This window comes from Pleurodeles waltl, chromosome 12, assembly GCF_031143425.1.
Source record: "Pleurodeles waltl isolate 20211129_DDA chromosome 12, aPleWal1.hap1.20221129, whole genome shotgun sequence".
NCBI lineage: Eukaryota > Metazoa > Chordata > Amphibia > Caudata > Salamandridae > Pleurodeles > Pleurodeles waltl.
Genome location: NC_090451.1, coordinates 25,619,331 through 25,647,259, shown reverse-complemented (window position 1 = coordinate 25,647,259; position 27,929 = coordinate 25,619,331). Strand labels below are relative to the sequence as shown.

The 27,929-nt window shown below is 52.4% G+C and overlaps 1 protein-coding gene across 2 annotated transcripts in view; it reads left to right on the top strand.

Annotated features, from left to right (window-relative positions):
- Window positions 1–27,929, top strand: part of MISP (mitotic spindle positioning) — a 204,657-nt gene that overhangs the window by 42,155 nt on the left and 134,573 nt on the right. The window contains exon 1 of one of the 2 annotated variants that reach the window (XM_069216998.1): window positions 683–3,863. The exons of the other annotated variant lie outside the window; for it this stretch is intronic. Coding sequence (XP_069073099.1) covers window positions 3,837–3,863 — 27 coding nt within the window. The 5' untranslated portion in view covers window positions 683–3,836. Of the gene's footprint in view, window positions 1–682; window positions 3,864–27,929 lie in introns of those variants that run through there. 2 annotated transcript variants of the gene reach the window in all.

Genomic DNA, 27,929 nt, shown 5'->3' with positions numbered 1-27,929 from the left:
ATGGTATCATCTGAAGGTCTGCGAGGGACAGCTCTATGGTGCAGAAGTGACATTCTGCGGTCAGTCCCAGTATGGTATCATCTGAAGGTCTGCGAGGGACAGCTCTATGGTGCAGAAGTGAGACCCTGCGGTCAGTCCCAGTATGGTAAAGGCAGCACATGCATTGTGCAGCAGCGACGCTGTGTGGCCAGTTATGGTATGGCACTGGTTTCAAGATCTAGAGGGAGCTGATGTATGTAGCTCAGGAGTGACACCCAGTGGCCTGTCAGCTTAGGAGAGGAGGGAGCAGAGACACTCCGAGGGAGTCTCGGTCGGCGTCTCCCAGTGCTTGGGGCCCCGCGAGGGGTGGGGGGCGGAGGGATTCAGTCTATGCTATTGTGGGTCCCCCAGGATCTCAGTTCTTTCCCACAGTTCAAGCCTCAGGCATCTCCTGCAGAACCCGGGCCCTCTCCAGGGGATGGGGTATGTGCAGTGGGAAGGCCACGGGGTCTGAGCAGCGCAGGAGGTCAGCTGGGACTCTGAGCCTGGTCTGCAGCACCGGCTAGGGTGAGTTCTTGGAACTTGCAGCCTTGTGCGCGTTGAAGCGCCTTATCAGCAGGGCACACACCTCTTGTGTCAGCACAGCGCACATCCCCCACGTGCTCCCCTCACCCGCACCCTGCCTCCACCAGAGGAGCACAGACCATCGGCATGCGCTGGTCACAGGCAGAAGAACACCACTACCGACCACCGGTATCTATCGCAGGACACCCACAGCTACCACAGACCACCAGCTTCCACCGGAGTCCACCGACAGCTACTGCAGGCCACCGACTGTTACCGTAGGCCACCAACTTCTACCAGAGGCCACCGACAGCTACTGCACGCCACCAACTTCTACCAGAGGCCACCGACAGCTACTGCAGGCCACCAACTTCTACCAGAGGCCACCAACAGCTACTGCAGGCCACCAACTTCTACCAGAGGTTCACCGACAGCCTCTGCAGGACACCCACAGCTACCACAGACCACCAACTTCTACCAGAGGCAACCAACAGCTACTGCAGGCCACCGACTGCTACCGTAGGCCACCAACTTCTACCAGAGGCCACCGACAGCTACTGCAGGCCACCAACTTCTACCAGAGGCCACCGACAGCTACTGCAGGCCACCAACTGTTACCGTAGGCCACCAGCTCCTACCCGAGGCCACGGACAGCCACTGCAGGACACCCACAGCTACCACAGACCACCAACTTCTACCAGAGGCCACCAACAGCTACTGCAGGCCACTGACTGTTACCATAGGCCACCAACTTCTACCAGAGGCAACCGACGGCTACTGCAGGCCACCGACTGTTACCGTAGGCCACCAACTTCTACCAGAGGCTACCAACTGCCACTGCAGGACACCCACAGCTACCACAGACCACCAACTTCTACCAGAGGCCACTGACAGCTACTGCAGGCCACCAACAGTTACCGTAGGCCACCAACTTCTACCAGATGCCACCGACAGCTACTGCAGGCCAACAACAGTTACTGTAGGTCACCAACTTCTACCAGAGGCCATTGACAGCCACTGCAGGACACCCACAGCTACCACAGACCACCAACTTCTACCAGAGGCCACCGACAGCTACTGCAGGCCACCAACAGTTACCGTAGGCCACCAACTTCTACTAGAGGCCACCGACAGCCACTGCAGGACACCCACAGCTACCACAGACCACCAACTTCTACCAGAGGCCACCGACAGCTACTGCAGGCCACCAACAGTTACTGTAGGCCACAATATTCTACCAGAGGCCACCGACAGCCACTGCAGGACACCCACAGCTATCACAGGCCACCAACTTCTACCAGAAGCCACCAACAGCTACTGCAGACCACCAACAGTTACCGTAGGCCACCAACTTCTACCAGAGGCCACAGACAGCTACTACAGGCCACCAACAGTTACTGTAGGCCACTAAATTCTACCAAAGGGCACTGATAGCTATCACAGACCACCAGCTTCTACTAGAGGCCACCGACAGCTACCGCAGGCCACCAACTTCTACCAAAGGACAGGCCACTAACTTCTACCAGAATCACAGGCCACCAACTTCTACCATAGGCCACTGACAGGTAACAAAGGCCACCAAATTCTACCAGAGCCCACTGACCACTTCCGTAGGCCACTGCCAGCTACTACAGGCCAGTCAAAACTACCACTTGCCAAAAACGTCTACCAAAGGCCAAGGACATCTACCTCGGCCACTGACAGTTACTGCAGACTACCGACGGCTATCACAGACGACCAACCCTTATACAGGCTGCGGACATCTTCAACAAACCACTAACAGCTACTAGAACACCAGCACCTCGACTGGCTACTGGAGGCTACCAGAGAAAACTGGCACCTATTACAGGCCACCAACAACTACCACAGGCCTCCAACACCTCTAACTGCCACTACAAGCCTCTGAAGGCCCCCCGACACCCTGGCAATAGGCCACCAAAGGCTACTACAGCAATCACTGGCCACCAACAAGTAATACAGGACACAAATACCACAGGACAGATATCACAGGCCACCAAACCACCATATGCCACCAACTCCTACCACAAACCACTAACACTAAGCACAGTACATCGGCTCGTACCACTGGCCATCAGTAGCTATCACACGACACTGACAGATGCGATAAGCCATTAACGCCTACCTCAGGCCATTGAGAGGTAACTCCGGCCACCCTCGTCTACCCTAGGCCACCAACAGCTGCCACATGACAGACAGATACAATATGCCACTGTCAGCTGCTGACAGGTACCAGAGGACACCGACAGGGACCACAGAGCACAACAGTTAGTACAGGTGTCTGATGCCAGCTGTGGATACAACAGCTCCCAGAGGACACACAGAAATACCACAGGCCACTGTCAGCCACCGCTGGCCATCGAGGGCTACTACAGGCCACCGTCAGCTACCACAGGTGACTGTTAGCTACCACAGACCACCGTCGGCTATCACAGGTCACCGTCAGCTCACAAACGGTTGCCACAGGACACCAACCACTTCCACAGGGCATAAACAGGTAACACATTTACCAGAAGCCTCTGACACCCACTGCCGGCCACCAAATAATCCTGCAGACAACCAACAGACAACCAACAGCTACCACTGGACATTGGCAGATCGTGCACACCTCTGACGCCCAGCATAGCCCACAAGGCCCACCACTGGCCACTGACAGATGCCACAAGGAACGGACTACTACCACAGTTCACTGACGCCCACTGGACCTGGCCACCAACGCTAACCACAGGGCACGAGCTCCCTTCAGAGGCTACAGGCCCTTGAGGGCTACCAGTGAGAGCTGCAGACAGTGGTATCCGACCAGAAGCCACCGGTGACTCCCACAGGCCCTCGTGGCCTACCAGCAAGAGCTGCAGTCAGCGGTATCCAACCAGTAGCCACCGGTGACTCTCACAGGTCACAAGCCCTCGTGGGCCACCAGCAAGAGCTGTAGACAGCAGTATCCAACCAGAGGCCACCAGTGACTCCCACAGGCCCTCGTGGGCTACCAGTGCGAGCTACAGACAGCAGTATCCAACGAGTGGCCACCGGTGACTCCCACAGGTCACAAGCCCTCGTGGGCTACCAGCAAGAGCTGCAGACAGCAGTATCCAACCAGAGGCCACCGGTGATTTCCACGGGCACTTCTCTTGGCCAGTATCAAGCAGCAGAGGTGGCCACACACTCCTCCAGCACACTCTGTTGGCGTGGGCACTCAACAGCAGAGCCAGTGTGGAGGGGCAGGAGGAAGTCCTGGGCAGGGGGCACAGCTGTACCAGGCTCCATGGAGATCCTTGATGGCCGGTCCCATGCGCCCTTTGTGTGTGAGTACATTTACTTAGGTGTGAGTACACCTCATGTGTGTAAGTACACCTCTACTGTTTGTGAGTACAACTCTCTTGTGCGTGAGTGCACCTCTCTTGTGCGTGAGTGCACCTCTCGTGTGTGAGTACACCTCTCTTGTGCGTGAGTGCACCTCTCTTGTGCATGAGTGCACCTCTCTTTTGTGTGAGTACACCTCTCTTGTATGTGAGTACACCTCTCTCGTGTGTGAGTATACCTCTCTTGAGCATGAGTACACCTCTTGTGTGTGAATACACCTCTCTTATCTGTGAGTACGCCTCTTGTGTGTGAGTAAACGTCTTTTGTGAGAGTACACGTCTCTCTTGTGTGAGTGCACCTCTCTTGTATGTGAGTACACCTCTTGCGTGTGAGTACACCTCTCTTGTGCATGAGTAAACCTCTCTTGTAAGAGTACACATCTCTCTTGTGTGAGTGCTCGTCTCTTGTGTGTGAGTACACGTCTCTCTTGTCTGAGTACACCTCTCCCATGTGTGAGTACGCCTCTCTTGTGAATGAGTATGCCTCTCTTGTGTTAGTGCACCTATTTTGTGCGTGAGTACACCTCTCCTGTGTGAGCTCACCTCACTCAAGCAGGAGTACACTTCTCTTGAGTGTGAGTATACGTCTCGTTTGTGTGAGTACACCTCTCTTGTGTGAGTACGCCTCCCTCGTGTGTGAGTATGCCTCTTATGAATGAGTACACCTCTCTTCTGCGTGAGTACGTCTCTCTTGTCTGAGTACACCTCTACTGTGTGTGAGTATGCCTCTCTCATCTGTGAGTACACCTCTCGTGCGTGAGTACACCTCTCTCGTTTGTGAGTACACCTCTCTTGAGCGTCAGAACACCTCTTGTGTGTGAATACACCTCTCTTCCTTGTGATAACACCTCTTGTGTGTGAGTAAACATCTCTTGTGAGAGCACACGTCTCTCTTGTGTGAGTGCACCTCTCTTGTATGTGAGTACACCTCTTGCGTGTGAGTACACCTCTCCTGTGCATGAGTAAACCTCTCTTGTAAGAGTATACATCTCTCTTGTGTGAGTGCACGTCTCTTGTGTGTGAGTGCACGTCTCTCTTGTCTGAGTACACCTCTCTCATGTGTGAGTACGCCTCTCTTGTGAATGAGTATGCCTCTCTCGTGTTAGTGCACCTATTTTGTGCGTGAGTACACCTCTCCTGTGTGTGCGTACACCTCTTGTGTGCGAGTACACCTCTGCTGTGCCTGAGTACACCTCTCCTGTGTGTGAGTACACCTCTTGTGTGTGAGTATGCCTCTTATGAATGAGTACACCTCTCGTCTGCAAGAGTACACCTCTCTTGTGCCTGAGTGCACGTCTCTTGTGTATAAGTACGTCTCTCTTGTCTGAGTACACCTCTCCTGTGTGTGAGTATGCCTCTCTCATCTGTGAGTACACCTCTCGTGCGTGAGTACACCTCTCTCGTGTGTGAGTACACCTCTTTTGAGCGTGAGTACACCTCTTGTGTGTGAATACACCTCTCTTCTGTGTGAGTACACTTCTTGTGTGTGAGTAAATGTCTCTTTTGAGAGTACATGTCTCTCTTGTGTGAGTGCACGTCTCTTGTATGTGAGTGCACCTCTCTTGTGCATGAGTGCACCTCTCTTTTGTGTGAGTACACCTCTCTTGTATGTGAGTACACCTCTCTCGTGTGTGAGTATACCTCTCTTGAGCATGAGTACACCTCTTGTGTGTGAATACACCTCTCTTATCTGTGAGTACGCCTCTTGTGTGTGAGTAAACGTCTTTTGTGAGAGTACACGTCTCTCTTGTGTGAGTGCACCTCTCTTGTATGTGAGTACACCTCTTGCGTGTGAGTACACCTCTCTTGTACATGAGTAAACCTCTCTTGTAAGAGTACACATCTCTCTTGTGTGAGTGCTCGTCTCTTGTGTGTGAGTACACGTCTCTCTTGTCTGAGTACACCTCTCTCATGTGTGAGTACGCCTCTCTTGTGAATGAGTATGCCTCTCTCGTGTTAGTGCACCTATTTTGTGCGTGAGTACACCTCTCCTGTGTGAGCTCACCTCACTCAAGCAGTACACTTCTCTTGAGTGTGAGTATACGTCTCGTTTGTGTGTGAGTATGCCTCTTATGAATGAGTATACCTCTCTTCTGCGTGAGTACGTCTCTCTTGTCTGAGTACACCTCTACTGTGTGTGAGTATGCCTCTCTCATCTGTGAGTACACCTCTCGTGCGTGAGTACACCTCTCTCGTGTGTGAGTACACCTCTCTTGAGCGTGAGAACACCTCTTGTGTGTGAATACACCTCTCTTCCTTGTGATTACACCTCTTGTGTGTGAGTAAACGTCTCTTGTGAGAGTACACGTCTCTCTTGTGTGAGTGCACCTCTCTTGTATGTGAGTACACCTCTTGCGTGTGAGTACACCTCTCCTGTGCATGAGTAAACCTCTCTTGTAAGAGTATACATCTCTCTTGTGTGAGTGCACGTCTCTTGTGTGTGAGTGCACGTCTCTCCTGTCTGAGTACACCTCTCTCATGTGTGAGTACGCCTCTCTTGTGAATGAGTATGCCTCTCTCGTGTTAGTGCACCTATTTTGTGCGTGAGTACACCTCTCCTGTGTGTGCGTACACCTCTTGTGTGCGAGTACACCTCTGCTGTGCGTGAGTACACCTCTCCTGTGTGTGAGTACACCTCTTGTGTGTGAGTATGCCTCTTATGAATGAGTACACCTCTCGTCTGCAAGAGCACACCTCTCTTGTGCCTGAGTGCACGTCTCTTGTGTATAAGTACATGTCTCTCTTGTCTGAGTACATGTTTCTCTTATGCAAGTTCACCTCTCTTGTGCGTGAGTACACCTCTCTTGTGTGTGACTACACCCCCTCTGTCATGCGAGTACACCTCTCTTCTGCAAGAGAACACTAGTCTCATGTGTGAGTATAGCTCTTTTGTGCGTGAGTACAACTCTCATGTGTGAGCACACCTCACTCAAGCAGGAGTACACTTCTCTTGAGTGTGAGTATACGTCTCGCTTGTGTGAGTACACCTCTCTTGTGTGAGTACACCTCCCTCGTGTGTGAGTATGCCTCTTATGAATGAGTACACCTCTCTTCTGCGTGAGTACGCCTCTCTTGTGCCTGATTGCACGTCTCTTGTGTATAACTAGGTCTCTCTTGTCTGAGTACACCTCTCCTGTGTGTGAGTATGCCACTCTCATCTGTGAGTACACCTCTCGTTCGTGAGTACACCTCTCTCGTGTGTGAGTACACCTCTCTTGAGCGTGAGTACACCTCTTGTGTGTGAATACACCTCTCCTGTGTGAGTACACCTCTTGTGTGTGAGTAAATGTCTCTTGTGAGAGTACATGTCTCTTTTGTGTGAGTGCACCTCTCTTGTATGTGAGTACACCTCTTGCGTGTGAGTACACCTCTCTTGTGCGTGAGTAAACCTCTCTTGTAAGAGTACACATCTCTCTTGTGTGAGTGCACGTCTCTTGTGTGTGAGTGCACGTCTCTCTTGTCTGAGTACACCTCTCTCATGTGTGAGTACGCCTCTCTTGTGAATGAGTATGCCTCTCTCGTGTTAGTGCACCTATTTTGTGCATGAGTACACCTCTCCTGTGTGTGCGTACACCTCTTGTGTGCGAGTACACCTCTGCTGTGCGTGAGTACACCTCTCCTCTGTGTGAGTACACCTCTTGTGTGTGAGTATGCCTCTTATGAATGAGTACACCTCTCGTCTGCAAGAGTACGTCTCTCTTGTCTGAGTACACCTCTCCTGTGTGTGAGTATGCCTCTCTCATCTGTGAGTACAACTCTCGTGCGTGAGTACACCTCTCTCGTGTGTGAGTACACCTCTCTTGAGCGTGAGTACACCTCTTGTGTGTGAATACACCTCTCTTCTGTGTGAGTACACCTCTTGTGTGTGAGTAAATGTCTCTTGTGAGAGTACATGTCTCTCTTGTGTGAGTGCACCTCTCTTGTATGTGAGTGCACCTCTCTTGTGCATGAGTGCACCTCTCTTTTGTGTGAGTACACCTCTCTTGTATGTGAGTACACCTCTCTCGTGTGTGAGTATAGCTCTCTTGAGCATGAGTACACCTCTTGTGTGTGAATACACCTCTCTTATCTGTGAGTACGCCTCTTGTGTGTGAGTAAACGTCTTTTGTGAGAGTACACGTCTCTCTTGTGTGAGTGCACCTCTCTTGTATGTGAGTACACCTCTTGCGTGTGAGTACACCTCTCTTGTGCATGAGTAAACCTCTCTTGTAAGAGTACACATCTCTCTTGTGTGAGTGCTCGTCTCTTGTGTGTGAGTACACGTCTCTCTTGTCTGAGTACACCTCTCTCATGTGTGAGTACGCCTCTCTCGTGCATGAATATGCCTCTCTCGTGTTAGTGCACCTCTTTTGTGCGTGAGTACACCTCTCCTGTGTGTGAGTACACCTCTTGTGTGTGAGTACACCTCTGTTGTGCATGAGTACACCTCTCCTTGAATGAGTAGACCTCTCGTGTGTGAGTACACCTCTCTTGTGCATGAGTAGTTCTCTCCTGTGCGTGAGTACACTTCTCATGTGTGAGTACACCTCTCTTGTGCAGGTGTACAACTCTCTTTGCATGAGTACACGTTTCTCTTGTGCAAGTTCACCTCTCTTGTGCGTGAGTACACCTCTCTCGTGTGTGACTATACCCCCCTCTCTCGTGTGAGTACACCTCTCTTCTGCATGAGTACACCAGTCTCATGTGTGAGTATCACTCTTTTGTGCATGAGTACAACTCTCTTGTGTGAGCACACCTCACTCATACAGGAGTACACTTCTCTTGTGCGTGAGTTTACGTCTCGCTTGTGTGAGTACACCTCTCTTGTGAGTACACCTCCTTTGTGTGTGAGTATGCCTCTTATATATGAGTACACCTCTCTTCTGCATCAGTACGCCTCTCTTGTGCCTGAATGCACGTCTCTTGTGTATAAGTACATGTCTCTCTGGTCTGAGTACACCTCTCTTGTGTGAGTACACCTCTCCTGTGTTTGAGTATGCCTCTCCCATGCAAGAGTACACCTCTCGCATGTGTGAGTATACCTCTCTCATCTGTGAGTACACCTCTCTCATGCATGAGTTCACCTCTCTCATGCATGAGTACACCTCTCCCGTGTGTGAGTACACCTCTTTTGTGCGTGAGTACACTTCTTGTACATAAGTACACCTCTCGTGTGTGAGTAAACATCTCTTCTGAGAGTACACGTCTATCTTGTGTGAGTGCACCTCTCTTGTGTGAGTGCACCTCTTTTGTGCGTGAGTGTACGTCTCTTGCGCATAAGAACACGTCTCTCTTGTCTGAGTACACTTCTCTCGTGTGAGTATGCCTCTCCTGTGTGTGAGTACTACTCTGTCATATTTGAGTACGCCTCTGTCGTGTGTGAGTACGCCTCTCTCCTGCATGAGTACACCTCTCTTGTGTGTGACAACAGTTCTCTCAGTTGTGAGTGCACCTCTCTTGTGCGTGAGTACACTTCTCTCCTGTGTGAGTGCACCTCTCTTCTGTATAAGTACACCTCTCATGTGTGAGTACAACTCTTGCACGTGAGTACACCTTTCTCGTGTGTGAGTACACCTCTTGTATGTGAGTACACCTCTCGTGTGCATGAGAACAGTTCTCTCATTTGTGAGTGCAGCTGTCTTGTGCGTGAGTTCACTTCTCTCATGTGTGAGTGCACCTCTCTTGTGCAAGAGTACACCTCTCTCTTGTGTGAGTACACCTCTTGTATGTGAGTACACCTCTCTCTTGTGCGAGTACACCTTTTGTATGTGAACACAACTCTTGTGTGTGAGTACACCTTTCTCATGTGTGAATACACCTCTTGTATGTGAGTACACTTCTCTTGTGTGTGAGAACAGTTCTCTCATTTGTGAGTGCACGTCTCATGTGCGTGAGTACACTTTTCTCATGTGTAAGTGCACCTCTTGTGGATGAGTACACCTCTCCTGTGTGAGTACAACTCTTGTGTGTACACCTTTCTTGTGTGTGAGTACGCCTCTTGTATGTGAGTTCACCTCTTGTTTGTGAGTACACCTCTCTTATGTGTGAGAACTGTTCTCTCATTTGTGAGTGCACCTCTCTTGTGTGTGAGTACACTTATCTCATGTGAGTGCACCTCTCTTGTGCGTGAGTACACCTCTTGTGCGTGAGTACACTTTTCTCATGTGTAAGTGAAACTCTTGTGCGTGAGTACACTTTTCTCATGTGTAAGTGCACCTCTTGTGCATGAGTACACCTCTCCTGTGTGAGTACAACTCTTGTGTGTACACCTTTCTCATGTGTGAGTACGCCTCTTGTATGCGAGTACACCTCTTGTTTGTGAGTTCACCTCTCTTATGTGTGAGAACAGTTCTCTCATGTGTCAGTACACCTCTTGTATGTGAGTACACATCTCTCGTGTGTGAGTACACCTCTTGTATGTGAGTACGCCTCTCTCATGTGTGAGTACACCTCTTGTATGTGAGTACACCTCTTGTGTGTGAGTAAACCTCTTGTCTGTGAGTACACCTCCCTTGTGCTTCATTACACCTATTTTGTGCATGAATCCACCTCTTGTGTGTTAATACGCCTCTTGTGTGTGAGTACACCTCTTGTGTGTGAGTACACCTCTCTTGCGTGTGAGTGCAACTCTCATATGTGAGTACATCTCTCTTGTGTGTAACTACACCTCTCTTTTGTAAGTACACCTCTCTTGTGCGTGAGTACACCTCTCCTGTGCGTGAATACATGTCTTGCGTGTGTGAGTACACCTCTCTTGTATGAGTACACCTCCCTCATGTGTGAGTACACCTCTCTTGTGTGTGAGTACACTACTCTTGTGTGTGAGTACACCTCCCTCATGTGTGAGTACACCTCTCTTGTGTGTGAGTACAGTTCTCTCATTTGTGAGTGCAGCTTTGTGCGTGAGTTCACTTCTCTCATGTGTGAGTGCACCTCTCTTGTGCAAGAGTACACCTCTCTCTTGTGTGAGTACACCTTTTGTATGTGAGTACACCTCTCTCTTGTGCGAGTACACCTTTTGTATGTGAACACAACTCTTGTGTGTGAGTACACCTCTCTCATGTGTGAATACACCTCTTGTATGTGAGTACACTTCTCTTGTGTGTGAGAACAGTTCTCTCATTTGTGAGTGCACGTCTCATGTGCGTGAGTACACTTTTCTCATGTGTAAGTGCACCTCTTGTGGATGAGTACACCTCTCCTGTGTGAGTACAACTCTTGTGTGTACACCTTTCTCGTGTGTGAGTACGCCTCTTGTATGTGAGTACACCTCTTGTTTGTGAGTACACCTCTCTTATGTGTGAGAACAGTTCTCTCATTTGTGAGTGCACCTCTCTTGTGTGTGAGTACACTTATCTCATGTGAGTGCACCTCTCTTGTGCGTGAGTACACTTCTTGTGCGTGAGTACACTTTTCTCATGTGTAAGTGCACCTCTTGTGCATGAGTACACCTCTCCTGTGTGAGTACAACTCTTGTATGTACACCTTTCTCGTGTGTGAGTACGCCTCTTGTATGTGAGTACACCTCTTGTTTGTGAGTTCACCTCTCTTATGTGTGAGAACAGTTCTCTCATGTGTCAGTACACCTCTTGTATGTGAGTACACATCTCTCGTGTGTGAGTACACCTCTTGTATGTGAGTACGCCTCACTCATGTGTGAGTACACCTCTTGTATGTGAGTACACCTCTTGTCTGTGAGTACACCTCCCTTGTGCTTGATTACACCTATTTTGTGCATTAATCCACCTCTTGTGTGTTAATACGCCTCTCGTGTGTGAGTACACCTCTTGTGTGTGAGTACACCTCTCTTGTGTGTGAGTACACCTTGTGTGAGTGCAACTCTCATATGTGAGTACATCTCTCTTGTGTGTAACTACACCTCTCTTTTGTAAGTACACCTCTCTTGTGCGTGAGTACACCTCTCTTGTGCGTGAATACATGTCTTGCATGTGTGAGTACACCTCTCTTGTATGAGTACACCTCCCTCAGGTGTGAGTACACCTCTCTTGTATGTGAGTACACTACTCTCGTGTGTGAGTACACCTCCCTCATGTGTGAGTACACCTCTCTTGTGTGTGAGTACACCACTCTCGTGTGTGAGTACACCTCTCTTGTGTGTGAGTACCCCCTCTGTGTGTGTGTACACCTCTTGTGTCTGAGTTACACCTCTCTTGTGTGTGAGTGCACCTAATGTGTGAGTGCACCTCTGTGAGAGTACACATCTCTTGTATGAGTGCACCTCTTGTGCATGAGTGAACGTCTCTTGTTCGTTAGTACATGTCTCTTTAGTCTAAGTACACCTCTCTCCTGTCTGAGTATGCCTCTTTCGTGTGAGAGTACACCTCTCCTGCGTGAGTACACCTCTTGTGTGTGAGTACACCTCTCCTGTGCGTGAGTACACTTCTGATGGATGAGTATACCTCTCTTGTGCATGAGTACACCTCCCTTGTGCGTCAGTACACGTTTCTCTTGTGCATGTGCACCTTTCTTGTGCGTCAGTACACCGCTCTCGTGTGTGACTATACCTCCTCCCTCATGCAGGAGTACACCTCTCTTGTGCATGAGTACACCTCTCTTGTGTGAGTACACCTCCCTCGTTTGTGAGTATGCCTCTGTTATGCATGAGTGCACTTCTCTTGTGCGTGAGTACACTTCTCTCATGTGTGAGTGCACCACTCTTGTACGTTAGTACATCTCTCATGTGTCAGTACTCCTCTTGTGAGTACACCTCTCTCGTGTGTGAGTACACCTCTCTCATGCGTGAGTACACCTCTTGTGTGTGAGTACATCTCTCTCGTGCGTGAGTACACCTCTCTCGTGTGTGAGTACACCTCTTTCTTGTGTGTGAGTACACCTTCCATGAGGAACCTCTCGCATGCGTGAGTACACCTCTCTTGTGCGTGAGTACACCTCTCTCGTGCGTGAGTACACCTCTCTCTTGTGTGAGTACACCTCTTTTGTGTATAAGTACACCTCTCTCATGTTTGAGTACGCCTCTCTTGTGCGTGAGTACAACTCTCCTGTGCGTGAGTACACCTCCCTTGTGCATCAGTACACGTTTCTCTTGTGTATGTGCACCTCTCTTGTGCGGGAGTACACCTCTCTCGTGTGTGACTACACTTCCTCATTCATGCAGGAGTACACCTCTCTTGTGTGAGTACACTTCTCGTGTGTGAGTACACCTCTACTGTGCGTGAATGCACCTCTCCAGTGCATGAGAGCACCTCTCCTGTGCGTGAATAGACTTTTCATGTGTGAGTACACCTCTCCTGTGCGTGAATACACTTCTCATGTATGAGTACACCTCTCTAGTGCATGAGTATACCTCCCTTGTGCGTCAGTACACGTTTCTCTTGTGCATGTGCACCTCTCTTGTGCGTGAGTACACCTCTCCTGTGTGTGAGTACACCTCTTGTGTGTGAGTACACCTCTGTTGTGCATGAGTATACCTCTCCTGTGAATGAGTAGACTTCTCGTGTGTGAGTACACCTCTCTTGTGCATGAGTAGTTCTCTCCTGTGCGTGAGTACACTTCTCATGTGTGAGTACACCTCTCTTGTGCAGGTGTACAACTCTCCTTGCATGAGTACACGTTTCTCTTGTGCAAATTCATCTCTCTTGTGCGTAAGTACACCTCTCTAGTGTGTGACTATACCCCCTCCCTCGTGTGAGTACACCTCTCTTCTGCATGAGTACACCAGTCTCATGTGTGAGTATCACTCTTTTGTGCATGAGTACAACTCTCTGGTGTGAGCACACCTCACTCATACAGGAGTACACTTCTCTTGTGCGTGAGTTTACGTCTCGCTTGTGTGAGTACACCTCTCTTGTGAGTACACCTCCTTTGTGTTTGAGTATGCCTCTTATATATGAGTACACCTCTCTTCTGCATGAGTACGCCTCTCTTGTGCCTGAGTGCACGTCTCTTGTGTATAAGTACATGTCTCTCTGGTCTGAGTACACCTCTCTTGTGTGAGTACACCTCTCCTGTGCTTGAGTATGCCTCTCCCATGCAAGAGTACAGCTCTCGCATGTGTGAGTATACCTCTCTCATCTGTGAGTACACCTCTCGTGTGTGAGTACACCTCTCTCATGCATGAGTTCACCTCTCTCATGCATGAGTACACCTCTCCCGTGTGTGAGTACACCTCTTTTGTGCGTGAGTACACTTCTTGTACATGACTACACCTCTCGTGTGTGAGTAAACATCTCTTGTGAGAGTACACGTCTATCTTGTGTGAGTGCACCTCTCTTGTGTGAGTGCACCTCTTTTGTGCGTGAGTGCACGTCTCTTGTGCATAAGAGCACGTCTCTCTTGTCTGAGTACACTTCTCTCGTGTGAGTATGCCTCTCCTGTGTGTGAGTACTACTCTGTCATTTTTGAGTACCCCTCTGTCGTGTGTGAGTACGCCTCTCTCCTGCATGAGTACACCTCTCTTGTGCGTGAATACATGTCTTGCATGTGTGAGTACACCTCTCTTGTATGAGTACACCTCCCTCAGGTGTGAGTACACCTCTCTTGTATGTGAGTACACTACTCTCGTGTGTGAGTACACCTCCCTCATGTGTGAGTACACCTCTCTTGTGTGTGAGTACACCACTCTCGTGTGTGAGTACACCTCTCTTGTGTGTGAGTACCCCCTCTGTGTGTGTGTACACCTCTTGTGTCTGAGTTACACCTCTCTTGTGTGTGAGTGCACCTAATGTGTGAGTGCACCTCTGTGAGAGTACACATCTCTTGTATGAGTGCACCTCTTGTGCATGAGTGAACGTCTCTTGTTCGTTAGTACATGTCTCTTTAGTCTAAGTACACCTCTCTCCTGTCTGAGTATGCCTCTTTCGTGTGAGAGTACACCTCTCCTGCGTGAGTACACCTCTTGTGTGTGAGTACACCTCTCCTGTGCGTGAGTACACTTCTGATGGATGAGTATACCTCTCTTGTGCATGAGTACACCTCCCTTGTGCGTCAGTACACGTTTCTCTTGTGCATGTGCACCTTTCTTGTGCGTGAGTACACCGCTCTCGTGTGTGACTATACCTCCTCCCTCATGCAGGAGTACACCTCTCTTGTGTGAGTACACCTCCCTCGTTTGTGAGTATGCCTCTGTTATGCGTGAGTGCACTTCTCTTGTGCATGAGTACACTTCTCTCATGTGTGAGTGCACCACTCTTGTACGTTAGTACATCTCTCATGTGTCAGTACTCCTCTTGTGAGTACACCTCTCTCGTGTGTGAGTATACCTCTCTCATGCGTGAGTACACCTCTTGTGTGTGAGTACATCTCTCTCGTGCGTGAGTACACCTCTCTCGTGTGTGAGTACACCTCTTTCTTGTGTGTGAGTACACCTTCCATGAGGAACCTCTCGCATGCGTGAGTACACCTCTCTTGTGCGTGAGTACACCTCTCTTGTGCGTGAGTACACCTCTCTCTTGTGTGAGTACACCTCTTTTGTGTATAAGTACACCTCTCTCATGTTTGAGTACGCCTCTCTTGTGCGTGAGTACAACTCTCCTGTGCGTCAGTACACCTCCCTTGTGCATCAGTACACGTTTCTCTTGTGTATGTGCACCTCTCTTGTGCGGGAGTACACCTCTCTCGTGTGTGACTACACTTCCTCATTCATGCAGGAGTACACCTCTCTTGTGTGAGTACACTTCTTGTGTGTGAGTACACCTCTATTGTGCGTGAATGCACCTCTCCAGTGCGTGAGAGCACCTCTCCTGTGCGTGAATAGACTTTTAATGTGTGAGTACACCTCTCCTGTGCGTGAATACACTTCTCATGTATGAGTACACCTCTCTAGTGCATGAGTATACCTCCCTTGTGCGTCAGTACACGTTTCTCTTGTGCATGTGCACCTCTCTTGTGCGTGAGTACACCTCTCCTGTGTGTGAGTACACCTCTTGTGTGTGAGTACACCTCTGTTGTGCATGAGTACGCCTCTCCTGTGAATGAGTAGACTTCTCATGTGTGAGTACACCTCTCTTGTGCATGAGTAGTTCTCTCCTGTGCGTGAGTACACTTCTCATGTGTGAGTACACCTCTCTTGTGCAGGTGTACAACTCTCTTTGCATGAGTACACGTTTCTCTTGTGCAAATTCATCTCTCTTGTGCGTGAGTACACCTCTCTAGTGTGTGACTATACCCCCTCCCTCGTGTGAGTACACCTCTCTTCTGCATGAGTACACCAGTCTCATGTGTGAGTATCACTCTTTTGTGCATGAGTACAACTCTCTGGTGTGAGCACACCTCACTCATACAGGAGTACACTTCTCTTGTGCGTGAGTTTACGTCTTGCTTGTGTGAGTACACCTCTCTTGTGAGTACACCTCCTTTGTGTTTGAGTATGCCTCTTATATATGAGTACACCTCTCTTCTGCATGAGTACGCCTCTCTTGTGCCTGAGTGCACGTCTCTTGTGTATAAGTACATGTCTCTCTGGTCTGAGTACACCTCTCTTGTGTGAGTACACCTCTCCTGTGCTTGAATATGCCTCTCCCATGCAAGAGTACAGCTCTCGCATGTGTGAGTATACCTCTCTCATCTGTGAGTACACCTCTCGTGTGTGAGTACACCTCTCTCATGCATGAGTTCACCTCTCTCATGCATGAGTACACCTCTCCCGTGTGTGAGTACACCTCTTTTGTGCGTGAGTACACTTCTTGTACATGACTACACCTCTCGTGTGTGAGTAAACATCTCTTGTGAGAGTACACGTCTATCTTGTGTGAGTGCACCTCTCTTGTGTGAGTGCACCTCTTTTGTGCGTGAGTGCACGTCTCTTGTGCATAAGAGCACGTCTCTCTTGTCTGAGTACACTTCTCTCGTGTGAGTATGCCTCTCCTGTGTGTGAGTACTACTCTGTCATTTTTGAGTACCCCTCTGTCGTGTGAGAGTACGCCTCTCTCCTGCATGAGTACACCTCTCTTGTGTGTGACAACAGTTCTCTCAGTTGTGAGTGCACCTCTCTTGTGCGTGAGTACACTTCTCTCCTGTGTGAGTGCACCTCTCTTCTGTATAAGTACACCTCTCATGTGTGAGTACAACTCTTGCACGTGAGTACACCTTTCTCGTGTGTGAGTACACCTCTTGTATGTGAGTACACCTCTCGTGTGCATGAGAACAGTTCTCTCATTTGTGAGTGCAGCTGTCTTGTGCGTGAGTTCACTTCTCTCATGTGTGAGTGCACCTCTCTTGTGCAAGACTACACCTCTCTATTGTGTGAGTACACCTCTTGTATGTGAGTACACCTCTCTCTTGTGCGAGTACACCTTTTGTATGTGAACACAACTCTTGTGTGTGAGTACACCTTTCTCATGTGTGAATACACCTCTTGTATGTGAGTACACTTCTCATGTGTGTGAGAACAGTTTTCTCATTTGTGAGTGCACGTCTCATGTGCGTGAGTACACTTTTCTCATGTGTAAGTGCACCTCTTGTTGATGAGTACACCTCTCCTGTGTGAGTACAACTCTTGTGTGTACACCTTTCTTGTGTGTGAGTACGCCTTTTGTATGTGAGTACACCTCTTGTTTGTGAGTACACCTCTCTTATGTGTGAAAACAGTTCTCTCATTTGTGAGTGCACCTCTCTTGTGTGTGTGAGTACACTTATCTCATGTGAGTGCACCTCTCTTGTGCGTGAGTACACCTCTTGTGCGAGAGTACACTTTTCTCATGTGTAAGTGCACCTCTTGTGCATGAGTACACCTCTCCTGTGTGAGTACAACTCTTGTGTGTACACCTTTCTCGTGTGTGAGTACGCCTCTTGTATGTGAGTACACCTCTTGTTTTGTGAGTTCACCTCTCTTATGTACCCTCCCAACACTGCTCGCACACATTGGCTGTCTCCTCTCTCTCTCTCACCCTCACACAATGACCCTCTCCCTCACCGCACAGACTCTCCCCTCACCCTCACTCCCTGCACACACAAACTCCCTGCCTCACTGTCACCCTCACACAATGAGCCTCACCATGCACACACTCCCCTCACTCCTCGCACACTGGGTGCCTTCTCTCTCTCTCTCTCTCTCTCTCACACACACACACACACTCCCTGCCTCACTGTCACCCTCACACAATGACCCTCTCCCTCACCACACACACCCTCCCCTCACTGCTCGCACACACTGGCTGTCTCCTCTCTCTCTCTCACCCTCACACAATGACCCTCTCCCTCACCGCACAGACTCTCCCCTCACCCTCACTCCCTGCACACACAAACTCCCTGCCTCACTGTCACCCTTACACAATGAGCCTCACCATGCACACACTCCCCTCACTCCTCGCACACTGGGTGCCTTCTCTCTCTCTCTCTCTCTCTCTCTCACACACACACACTCCCTGCCTCACTGTCACCCTCACACAATGACCCTCTCCCTCATCGCACACACCCTCCCCTCACTCCTCGCACACACTGGCTGTCTCCTCTCTCTCTCTCCCTCTCTCACACACACACACTCCCCCTCAGCCTCTCCCTCACACCTCAGGTGGTCACCCCTCTTGTCCCCTCCCACACACCTCAGATTGTTACCCCTCGTGCCTCCCTCTGTTTCTCTCACCTTCACACCTCAGGTGGTCACCGCTCGTGTCTCCCTCACATCTCAGATGGTCACCCCTCGTGCCTCCCACACACCTCAGGTGGTCACCCCTCGTGTCTCCCACACACCTCAGGTGGTCACCCCTCGTGTCTCCCTCAGTCTCTCTCATCTTCACACCTCAGATGGTCACCCCTCTTGTCTCCTCCCTCACACTTCAGGTGGTCACCCTTCTTGTCTCCTCCCTCACACCTCAGATGGTTACCCCTCATGTCTCCCTCACACCTCAGATGGTCACCCCTCTTGACCCCTCCCACACACCTCAGATTGTTACCCCTAGTGTCTCCCTCTGTCTCTCTCACCTTCACAACTCAGATGGTCCCCCTCGGGTCTCCTCCCTCACACCTCAGATGGTCACCCCTCGTATCTCCCTCACACCTCAAATGGTCACACCTCAGATGGTCATCCCTCATGTCTCCCTCACACCAGCAGGGGGTCACCCTTCTTGTCTTCTCCCTCACACCTCAGATGGCCACCCCTTGTGTCTCCCTCACACTTCAGGTGGTCACCTCTTGTGTCTCCCTCCCTCTCCCTCACCCTCACACCTCAGATAGTCACCCCTCATTTCTCCCTCACACCTCAGATGGTCACTTCTCATGTCTCCGCACACCTCAGATGGTCACCCCTCATCTCCTCCCTCACACCTCAGATGGTCACCTCTCACGTCTCCTCTCTCATTCCTCAGATGGTCACCTCTCGTGTCTCTCTCACACCTCAGATGGTCACCTCTTGTGTCTCCGCACACCTCAGATGGTCCCCCCTCATCTCCTCCCTCACACCTCAGATGCTCACCTCTTGTGTCTCCCTCACACCTCAGATGGTCACCTCTCATGTCTCCACACACCTCAGATGGTCCCCCCTCATCTCCTCCCTCACACCTCAGATGGTCACCCCTCGTGTCTCCCTCACACCTCAGATGGTCACCCCTCGTGTCTCCCTCCCTCTCTCTCTCTCTCTCTCTCACACACACCTCAGATGGTCACCCCTTGTGTCTCCTTCACACCTCAAATGGTCACCCCTAGTGTCTCCCTCACACCTCAGATGGTCACCCCTTGTGTCTCCCTCACACCTCAAATGGTCACACCTCATATGGTCATCCCTCATGTCTCCCTCACACCAGCAGGGGGTCACCCTTCTTGTCTTCTCCCTCACACCTCAGATGGTCACCTCTCATGTCTCTGTACACCACAGATGGTCACCCCTCATCTCCTCCCTCACACCTCAGATGGTCACCCCTCTTGTCTCCTCCCTCACTCCTCAGATGGTCACCTCTTGTGTCTCCCTCACACCTCAGATGGTCACCTCTCGTGTCTCCGCTTACCTCAGATGGTCACCCCTCATCTCCTCCCTCACACCTCAGATGGTCACCCCTCGTGTCTCCTCCCTCACACTTCAGGTGGTCACCTCTCGTGTCTCCGCACACCACAGATGGTCACCCCTCATCTCCTCCCTCACACCTCAGAGTGTCACCCCTCGTGTCTCCTCCCTCACACCTCAGATGTTTTACCCTTATGTCTCCCTCACACCTCAGATGGTCACCCCTCGTGTCTCCCTCCCTCTCTCTCTCACACACACACACCTCAGATGGTCACCCCTCGTGTCTCCTCCCTCACACCTCAGATGGTCACTCCTCGTACCTCCCTCCCTCTCTCTCTCTCTGTCTCTATTTCTCTCTCACACACACCTCAGATGGTCACCCCTCGTGTCTCCTCCCTCACACCTCAGATGGTCACCCCTCATGTCTCCCTCACACCAGCAGGTGGTTACCCTTCTTGTCTTCTCCCTCACATATCAGATGGTCACCCCTTGTGTCTCCCTCACACTTCAGGTGGTCACCTCTTGTGTCCCCCTCTCTCTCCCTCACCCTCACACCTCAGATGGTCACCCCTCGTGTCTCCGCACACCTCAGATGGTCACCCCTCATCTCCTCCCTCACACCTCAGATGGTCACCCCTCTTGTCTCCTCCCTCACTCCTTAGATGGTCACCTCTTGTGTCTCCCTCACACCTCAGATGGTCACCTCTAGTGTCTCCGCTCACCTCAGATGGTCACCACTCATCTCCTCCCTCACACCTCAGATGGTCACCCCTAGTGTCTCCCTCACACCTCAGGTGGTCACCTCTCGTGTCTCCGCACACCTCAGATGGTCACCCCTCATCTCCTCTCTCACACCTCAGATGGTCACCTCTCGTGTCTCCTCCCTCACACCTCAGATGTTCTACCCTTGTGTCTCCCTCACACCTCAGATGGTCACCCCTCGTGTCTCCCTCTCCCTCTCTCTCTCTCTCTCTTTCACACACACCTCAGATGGTCACCCCTCGTGTCTCCTCCCTCACACCTCAGGTGGTCACTCCTCGTGTCTCTCTCCCCCCTCTCTCTCTCTCCCTCTCTCACACACACCTCAGATGGTCACCCCTCGTGTCTCCTCCCTCACACCTCAGATGGTCACCCCTCGTGTCTCCCTCCCTCTCTTTCTCTCTCTCTCTCTCTCTCTCTCTCACACACACACACACAACTCAGATGGTCACCCCTTGTGTCTCCTTCACACCTAGGATGGTCACCCCTCTTCTCTCCTATCTCACACTTCAGAAGGTCATCCTTCGTGTCTCCCTCACACCTCAGGTGGTCACCCCTCCTGTCTCCTCTCTCACACCTCAGATGGTCACTGTAGGAAGGTGCCCTCTTTCTTGGCATGGTTACCCCCATTTCCTGCTGTTGTCAGTGTGTTTGACTGTGTTCACTGGGATCCTGCTAACTCCTGTAAATTTTGCTAACTGTACCTTTTTCTTCCCTCAATTGGCATACTGGTCCCCCCAAGTAAGTCCCTAGTATATGGTACCTGGGTGCCCAGGGCATTAGGGTAACAGGAGATCCCTATGGGCTGCAGCAGTTATTCTGTCACCCTTACGGAGCCCATGCAAAGGGTTCTGCCATTGCAGCCTGCATGAAAGGGTGCATGCATCCGTTTTCACTACTGGTCACTGCACCAGGTCACTATAATCCACCCCTATGGTAGGCCCTCTCAGCCCAGAGGGCAGAGTGCAGGTACCTGTGTGTGAGGGCACCTCTGCACTAGCAGTGGTGCCCCCACAAACTCCAGGCCCATTTTCCTGGACTTTGTGACTGCAGGGACGCCATTTTACTTGTATACTGGACATAGGTCACTACCTATGTCCAGTTTCATAATGGTAACTCCGAACCTAGGCATGTTTGGTATCAAACATGTCTGAATCATACACCAATACTGTTGTAAGTATTGGAAGTATAATTCCATGCACTCCGGGGGCTCCTTAGAGGACCTGAGCATTGCTACCACCAGTTTTACAGGATTTTCCAGGCAGCCCAAGCTGCTGCCACCCCTCAGAAATGTTTCTGCCCTCCTACTGCTTGATCTGATCAAGCCCAGGAAGGCCGAACAAAGGATTTCCTTTGGGACAGGGAGGTAACACCCTCTTCCTTTGGAAATAGGCGTAACTGGCTTGGGAGGGGTAGCTTCCTCAAGCCACTGGTATGCTTTGAAGCGCACATTTGGTGCTCTCTTTGCATAAACCAGACCCCCTTCCCTGCTCTGGCACAAAAGAGGACAATGGAAAAGGAAGTGACCACTCCCCTGTGCATCACCACCCCAGGGGTGGTGCTCAGAGCTCCTCCAAAGGGTCCCTGGGTTCTGCCATCTTGTTTCTAAGCTTCGCAGGGACCTCTGTGAGCATCTGAGTGGCCAGGCCAAGCAGGTAACGCCAGAGCCCCCTCCTGATAGGTGCTTACCTGGCTAGGTGACCATTCCCCCTTTCAGGGCTATTTAGGGTCTCTCTCTTGGGTGGGTCCTCAGATTCGGCTTGCAAGATTCCAGCAGGGCTCCTCTGCAACCTCCACTTCAACTTCTGGCCTCCAGAACTGCGATTGGAACCTCCAGGACCCTACAATCTTCCTCCAAAAAGAAGAACTCTTCTGCAACATTGTTTCCAGGGCTGCTGCCAGTAATTGCAACATTTCCACCAGCTGTGCATCCACTGAGGGTGACATGTCTTCAGTCTGCACTAGAAGGAAGAAAGAATCTCCTTTGGAGTGAAGGAGTCACTCCCCTAAATCCGCAGGCACCTACTGCAATGACGAGTCCCTACGTGGATCTCCCCTCATCTTGAGCTGCGTGGATCCTGCATCACGGGTGGTGGTCCGGAGTAGTCGTCTTGGTCCTCTCTGCCAGCTGTCCAACTTTCATGGAGGTAAGCCCTTGCCTTGTCACGCAGGACAGTACCCCCATGCACTGTGTGTCTTGCAGCTGCCAAGGCTTGTTTGCATCTCCTCCAAGGGATCTTCAGGCGACTTGTAGCTCCAGTCCACAGCACTCCTTCCTGCGACGCACAGCCCTCTGCATGGTTCTCCTGCGGCGTGGGATCCCTTTCTGCAGTGCTGCGTGGGCTCCTTCTGCGACTCCTGTGTCCCCATCCTGTCAGACTCCTGTGGGTGCTGCCTCCGCTCTTGTGGGTCCTCTGTGTTGCTGCAGGTCCCTTGTGACTCCCCTCCTGGGTTAAGTCTTCCTGGGCCTTGCTGGACCCCTGCAGCACTTTTCCACTAACTGCGAGTTTGCCCTTGCCAAGACTTGTTGGTGGAATTCCTGCACCGACACCCATCTACAATCTTCATTCCAGCGTGGGACATCTGCATCCATCAGGAACTCTTCTCTGGCTGCAGTGCTGACCTGTTCTTCCTCACAGTTGACCAACTCCTGTATCCACAGCTGGGTTGGCAGTAGCTCCTACTCCTCCTAGATTCCACTGTGACTCTTGGACTTGGTCCCCTCTCTCCACAGGTCTTCCTGTCCAGGAATCCACCGCTGGTTTCTTGTCTGGTTGTCTTATTTTCCTTCCTTTTGGATGGTTTGGGGAAATTCCAGTGATTTACTCCTGCATTCCTGGTCGCTGGGTGTACTGTGTTATTTACCTCTGTGGTTTTCTAGTACTCCCCTCTCCACATTCCACTTACCTAGATGGGGGTCCTGTGTTCACATTCCATTTTTGTAGTATATGGTTTGGGCTCCCCCTAGGGTCACTATTGGTTATTGCTATCTGCACTGTTTTCTAACCTTTTCTTTGCCTATTTGTGATTACTTATGTACATACTTAGGCCCTCATTACATCCCTGGCGGTCGGTGGAGAAGTGGTGGCGGAAACAAAATGACATTACAAGCATGGCGGTGACCGCCATGCTATACCGCCACTTCTCCACTCTGACCGCCAGGGTGGTAACGATCGCTGGGCTGGAAACTACGGTCTCCAGCCTGGCTGCCGCCACTACACCACCAGCAGTATCACGACCCCGCATACCGCCATGGATTTTGTGGGGTTCTGTACTGCCACGCAATCCATGGCGGTAGGCACTATCAGTGCCAGGGAATTCCTCTCCCCAGAGTCCTCCCCCCACACCTCTGACCCCCCCTACCATCCCCCAAAGGTGGCAGGACCCTCCCTCCCCACCCCCCCAACATTGAAACACACCAACACCCTACACGCATACAGACACCACCATTACACATACCCGCACACATACCAACAAACATACCAACAGACACACTCACAGTCATACACGCACACATACATACAGACATACACGCACACATACTCACAGACAGACACGCACACATTTTCAAACACACAACACCCCCCGCATGTATATACACACTCACACACCCCCTCTACACACTCACACTCACACCCCCATGCACGCACACAACACCCCCCACCCCCCTCCCCTAACAGACCTTACCTGGTCCGGTGATCCTCCGGGAGGGAACGGGATCCATGGGGGCTGCTCCGCCGCCAGCACCCCGTCACCAGAACACCGCCACACCGAATCCTGGGACATGATTCAGTGGGCGGTGTTCTGATGACGGGGCGGTGGAGGTGGAGCAGCCTCCACTTCATGGCCGACCGCCAGTATGGCTGCTGGCGGCTCTCCGTCCGAAAAAGGACAGAGGGCTGCCAGCAGTCATAATACGCTGCGCGGAAAACCGCCTGCACTGGCGGTCTTCAGCAAGGTTGAAATGAGGGCCTTAGTTTGTTTACTTACCTCCTAAGGGTGTATTGCCTTTTTAGTAATTTTGGTATTGTGTCACTAAAATAAAGTACTTTTATTTTTGTAACAATGAGTGTTTTCTTTCATTTTTGTAAGTATTGTGTGATTACAGTGGTATTGCATAAGCTTAGTATGTCTCCTAGATAATTCTTGGCTGCTCATCCACAGCTCCCTCTAGAGAGCCTGGCTTCTAGATACTGCATACAATACACTAAGAGGGGATACCTGGACCTGGCATAAGGTGCTAGTACCTTAGGTACCCACCACACACCTGGCAGTACCCACCACACACCTGGCCAGCTTCCTCGTGCCTCCCTCACAGCTCAGATGGTCACCCCTTGTGTCTCCCTCACTCCTCTGATGATCACCTCTTGTGTCTCCTCTCTCATACCTCAGATGGTCGCCCCTCGTGTCTCCCTCACACCCCAGATGGTCGCCCCTCTTGTCTACTCCCTCACACCTCAGATGGTCACCCCTCATGCCTCCCTCACTCCTCAAATTGTCACCTCTTGTGTCTCCCTCACACCTCAGATGGTCCACCCTCGGGTCTGCTCCCTCACACCTCAGGTGGTCACCCCTCGTGTTTCCCTCACAGCTCGGGTGGTCACCCCTCTTGTCCCATCCCTCACACCTCAGGTGGTCACCCCTCGTGTCTCCCTCACACCTCAGGTGGTCCCCCCTCGTGTCTCCCTCACTCCTCAGATGGTCACCTCTTGTGTCTCCCTCACACCTCAGATGATCGCCCATCTTGTCTACTCCCTCACACCTCAGATGGTCACCCCTCATTCCTCCCTCACTCCTCAGATGGTCACCTCTTGTGTCTCCCTCACACCTCAGATGGTCCCCCTCGGGTCTCCTGCCTCACACCTCAGATGGTCGCCCCTCGTGTCTCCTCCCTTATACCTCAGGTGGTCACCCCTCGTGTCTCCCTCACACCTCAGGTGGTCACCCCTCGTGTCTCCCTCACACCTCAGGTGGTCACCCCTCGTGTCTCCCTCCTGGCTGCCAGCGCCCTGCCCTCCCTCCCCGAAGGTGTTTGCCCTCTGCGCAGCAGTAACCCTCAGGTATGTGATATCTCCATATATGCAGTCAGGGCCCATAAAACGATAAATATTTGAGCAGGGCGCGGGCGAAGCTCAGCCTGGGAAGGTTCTTGGCACCCTGGACCGGGCAGGAGGCTGGGGCAGAGTCCAGGCATCTGGAAGAGAAGGAGCTGGCTCGGGGCTTGGAGGGTCCGGAGAACCCAGTGTTTATATAGCGCTTTCCATGCCCCGGCGAGGCTTAAAGCGCTTAGAAGGGACCGGAAAACCCAGGTAAGGCGGGGACCCCGTGCACAGACAATGATTCCATTGTATTACTGTTTCTAAAGCGCTTTTCATACTCCGTGAGGCATAAAGCGCTCTCCTGCTGGTCTGGTTAGATTATGTATACAGCGTTTCATGTCATTGGTGATGTCGGGAAGCGCTTCCGTGCGAGTCGGGTCGGACAGGAATACCTGGGGCACATGGACACCAGCGGGCCACAGGGGCACAAGGACACCAGCGGGGCCCAGGGGCACATGGACACCAGCGGGCCCCAGGTGCTCATGGACACCAGCGGGCCTCAGGGGCACATGGATACCAGTGGGCCCCAGGGACACCACCAGGCCCCAGGGGCACATGGACACCAGCGGGCCACAGGGGCACATGGACACCAGCGAGCCCCAGGGACACCAGTGGGCCCCAGGGGCAGATGGACACCATCAGGCTCCAGGGGCACAGGGGCACCAGCGGGCCCCAGGGGCACATGGACATCAGGGGGCCCCATGGGCACATGAACACCAGTGGGCCCCAGGGTCACCAGTGGGACCCAGGGGCACATGGACACCAGCAGGCCCCAGGTGCTCATGGACACCATAGGGCCCCAGGGGCACATGGACACCAGCGGGCCTCAGTGGCACATGGATACCAGTGGGCCCAGGGACACCACCGGGCCCCAGGGGCACATGGACACCAGCGGGCCACAGGGGCACATGGACACCAGCGAACCCCAGGGACACCAGTGGGCCCAGGGGCGGATGGACACCATCAGGCCCCAGGGCCCCAGGGGCACCAGCGGGCCCCAGGGGCACATGGACATCAGGGGGCCCCATGGGCACATGGACACGAGTGGGCCCCAGGGTCACCAGTGGGACCCAGGGGCACATGGACACCAGTGGGCCTCAGGGACACCAGTGGGCCCCAGGGGTGGATGGACACCATCAGGCCCCACGGGCACAGGGGCACCAGCGGGCCCCAGGGGCACATGGACATCAGGGGGCCCCATGGGCACATGGACACCAGTGGGCCCCAGGGTCACCAGTGGGACCCAGGGGCACATGGACACTAGTGGGCCCCAGAGACACCAGCGGACCCCAGGGGCACATGGACACCAGCAGGCTCCAGGGGCACATGGATACACGTGGGCCCCAGGGACACCAGTGGGCTCCAGGGGCACATGGACACCAGCTGGCCACATGGGCTCATGGACACCAGCGGGCCCCAGGGGCACATGACACCAGCGGGCCCCAGGGACACCAGCGTGCCCCAGGGTCACATGGACACCAGCGGGCCTCAGGTTCACATGGATACCAGTGGGCTCCAGGGACACCAGCGGGCCCCAGGGGCGCATGGACACCAGCGGGCCTCAGGGGCACATGGATACCAGTGGGCCCCAGGGACACCAGCAGGCCCCAGGGGCACATGGACACCAGTGGGTCCCAGGGGCACATGACACCAGCGGGCCCCAGGGGCACATGGACACCAGCGGGCCTCAGGTGCACATGGATACCAGTGGTCCCCAGGGACACCAGCAGGCCCCAGGGGCACCTGACACCAGCGGGCCCCAGGGGCTCATGGACACCAGCGGGCCCCAGGAACACCAGCGGGCCCCAGGGGCCATGGCACCAGTGGGCCCCAGGGACACCTGTGGGCCCCAGGAACACCGGTGGGCCCCAGGAACACCGGTGGGCCCCAGGGGCACATGGACACCAGTGGGCCCCAGGGTCACCAGTGGGCCTTAGGGGCACATGGATACCAGTGGGCCCCAGGAACACCTGTGGGCCCAAGTGAAACCTGTGGGCCCCAGGGGCACATGGACACCAGTGGGCCCCATGGTGGGATTTGAATCATAAGGGGCCTCAGAAGGAACTGGGACACCTTGATGACAAAGGAAAGCTTGGGACACCAGGCGCCGTGATAATGCTGGGCATTGTTCCCTTTGTACACACTGGCCTCCCCACAAGCTTCAAGGTACAGCTAACAATTATTGGATGCCTAAGTAACTCAACATCTGTTAAATTTCCTCAGGTCAAACCTGCCAGAATGTAACAGGGGGAAGCATAT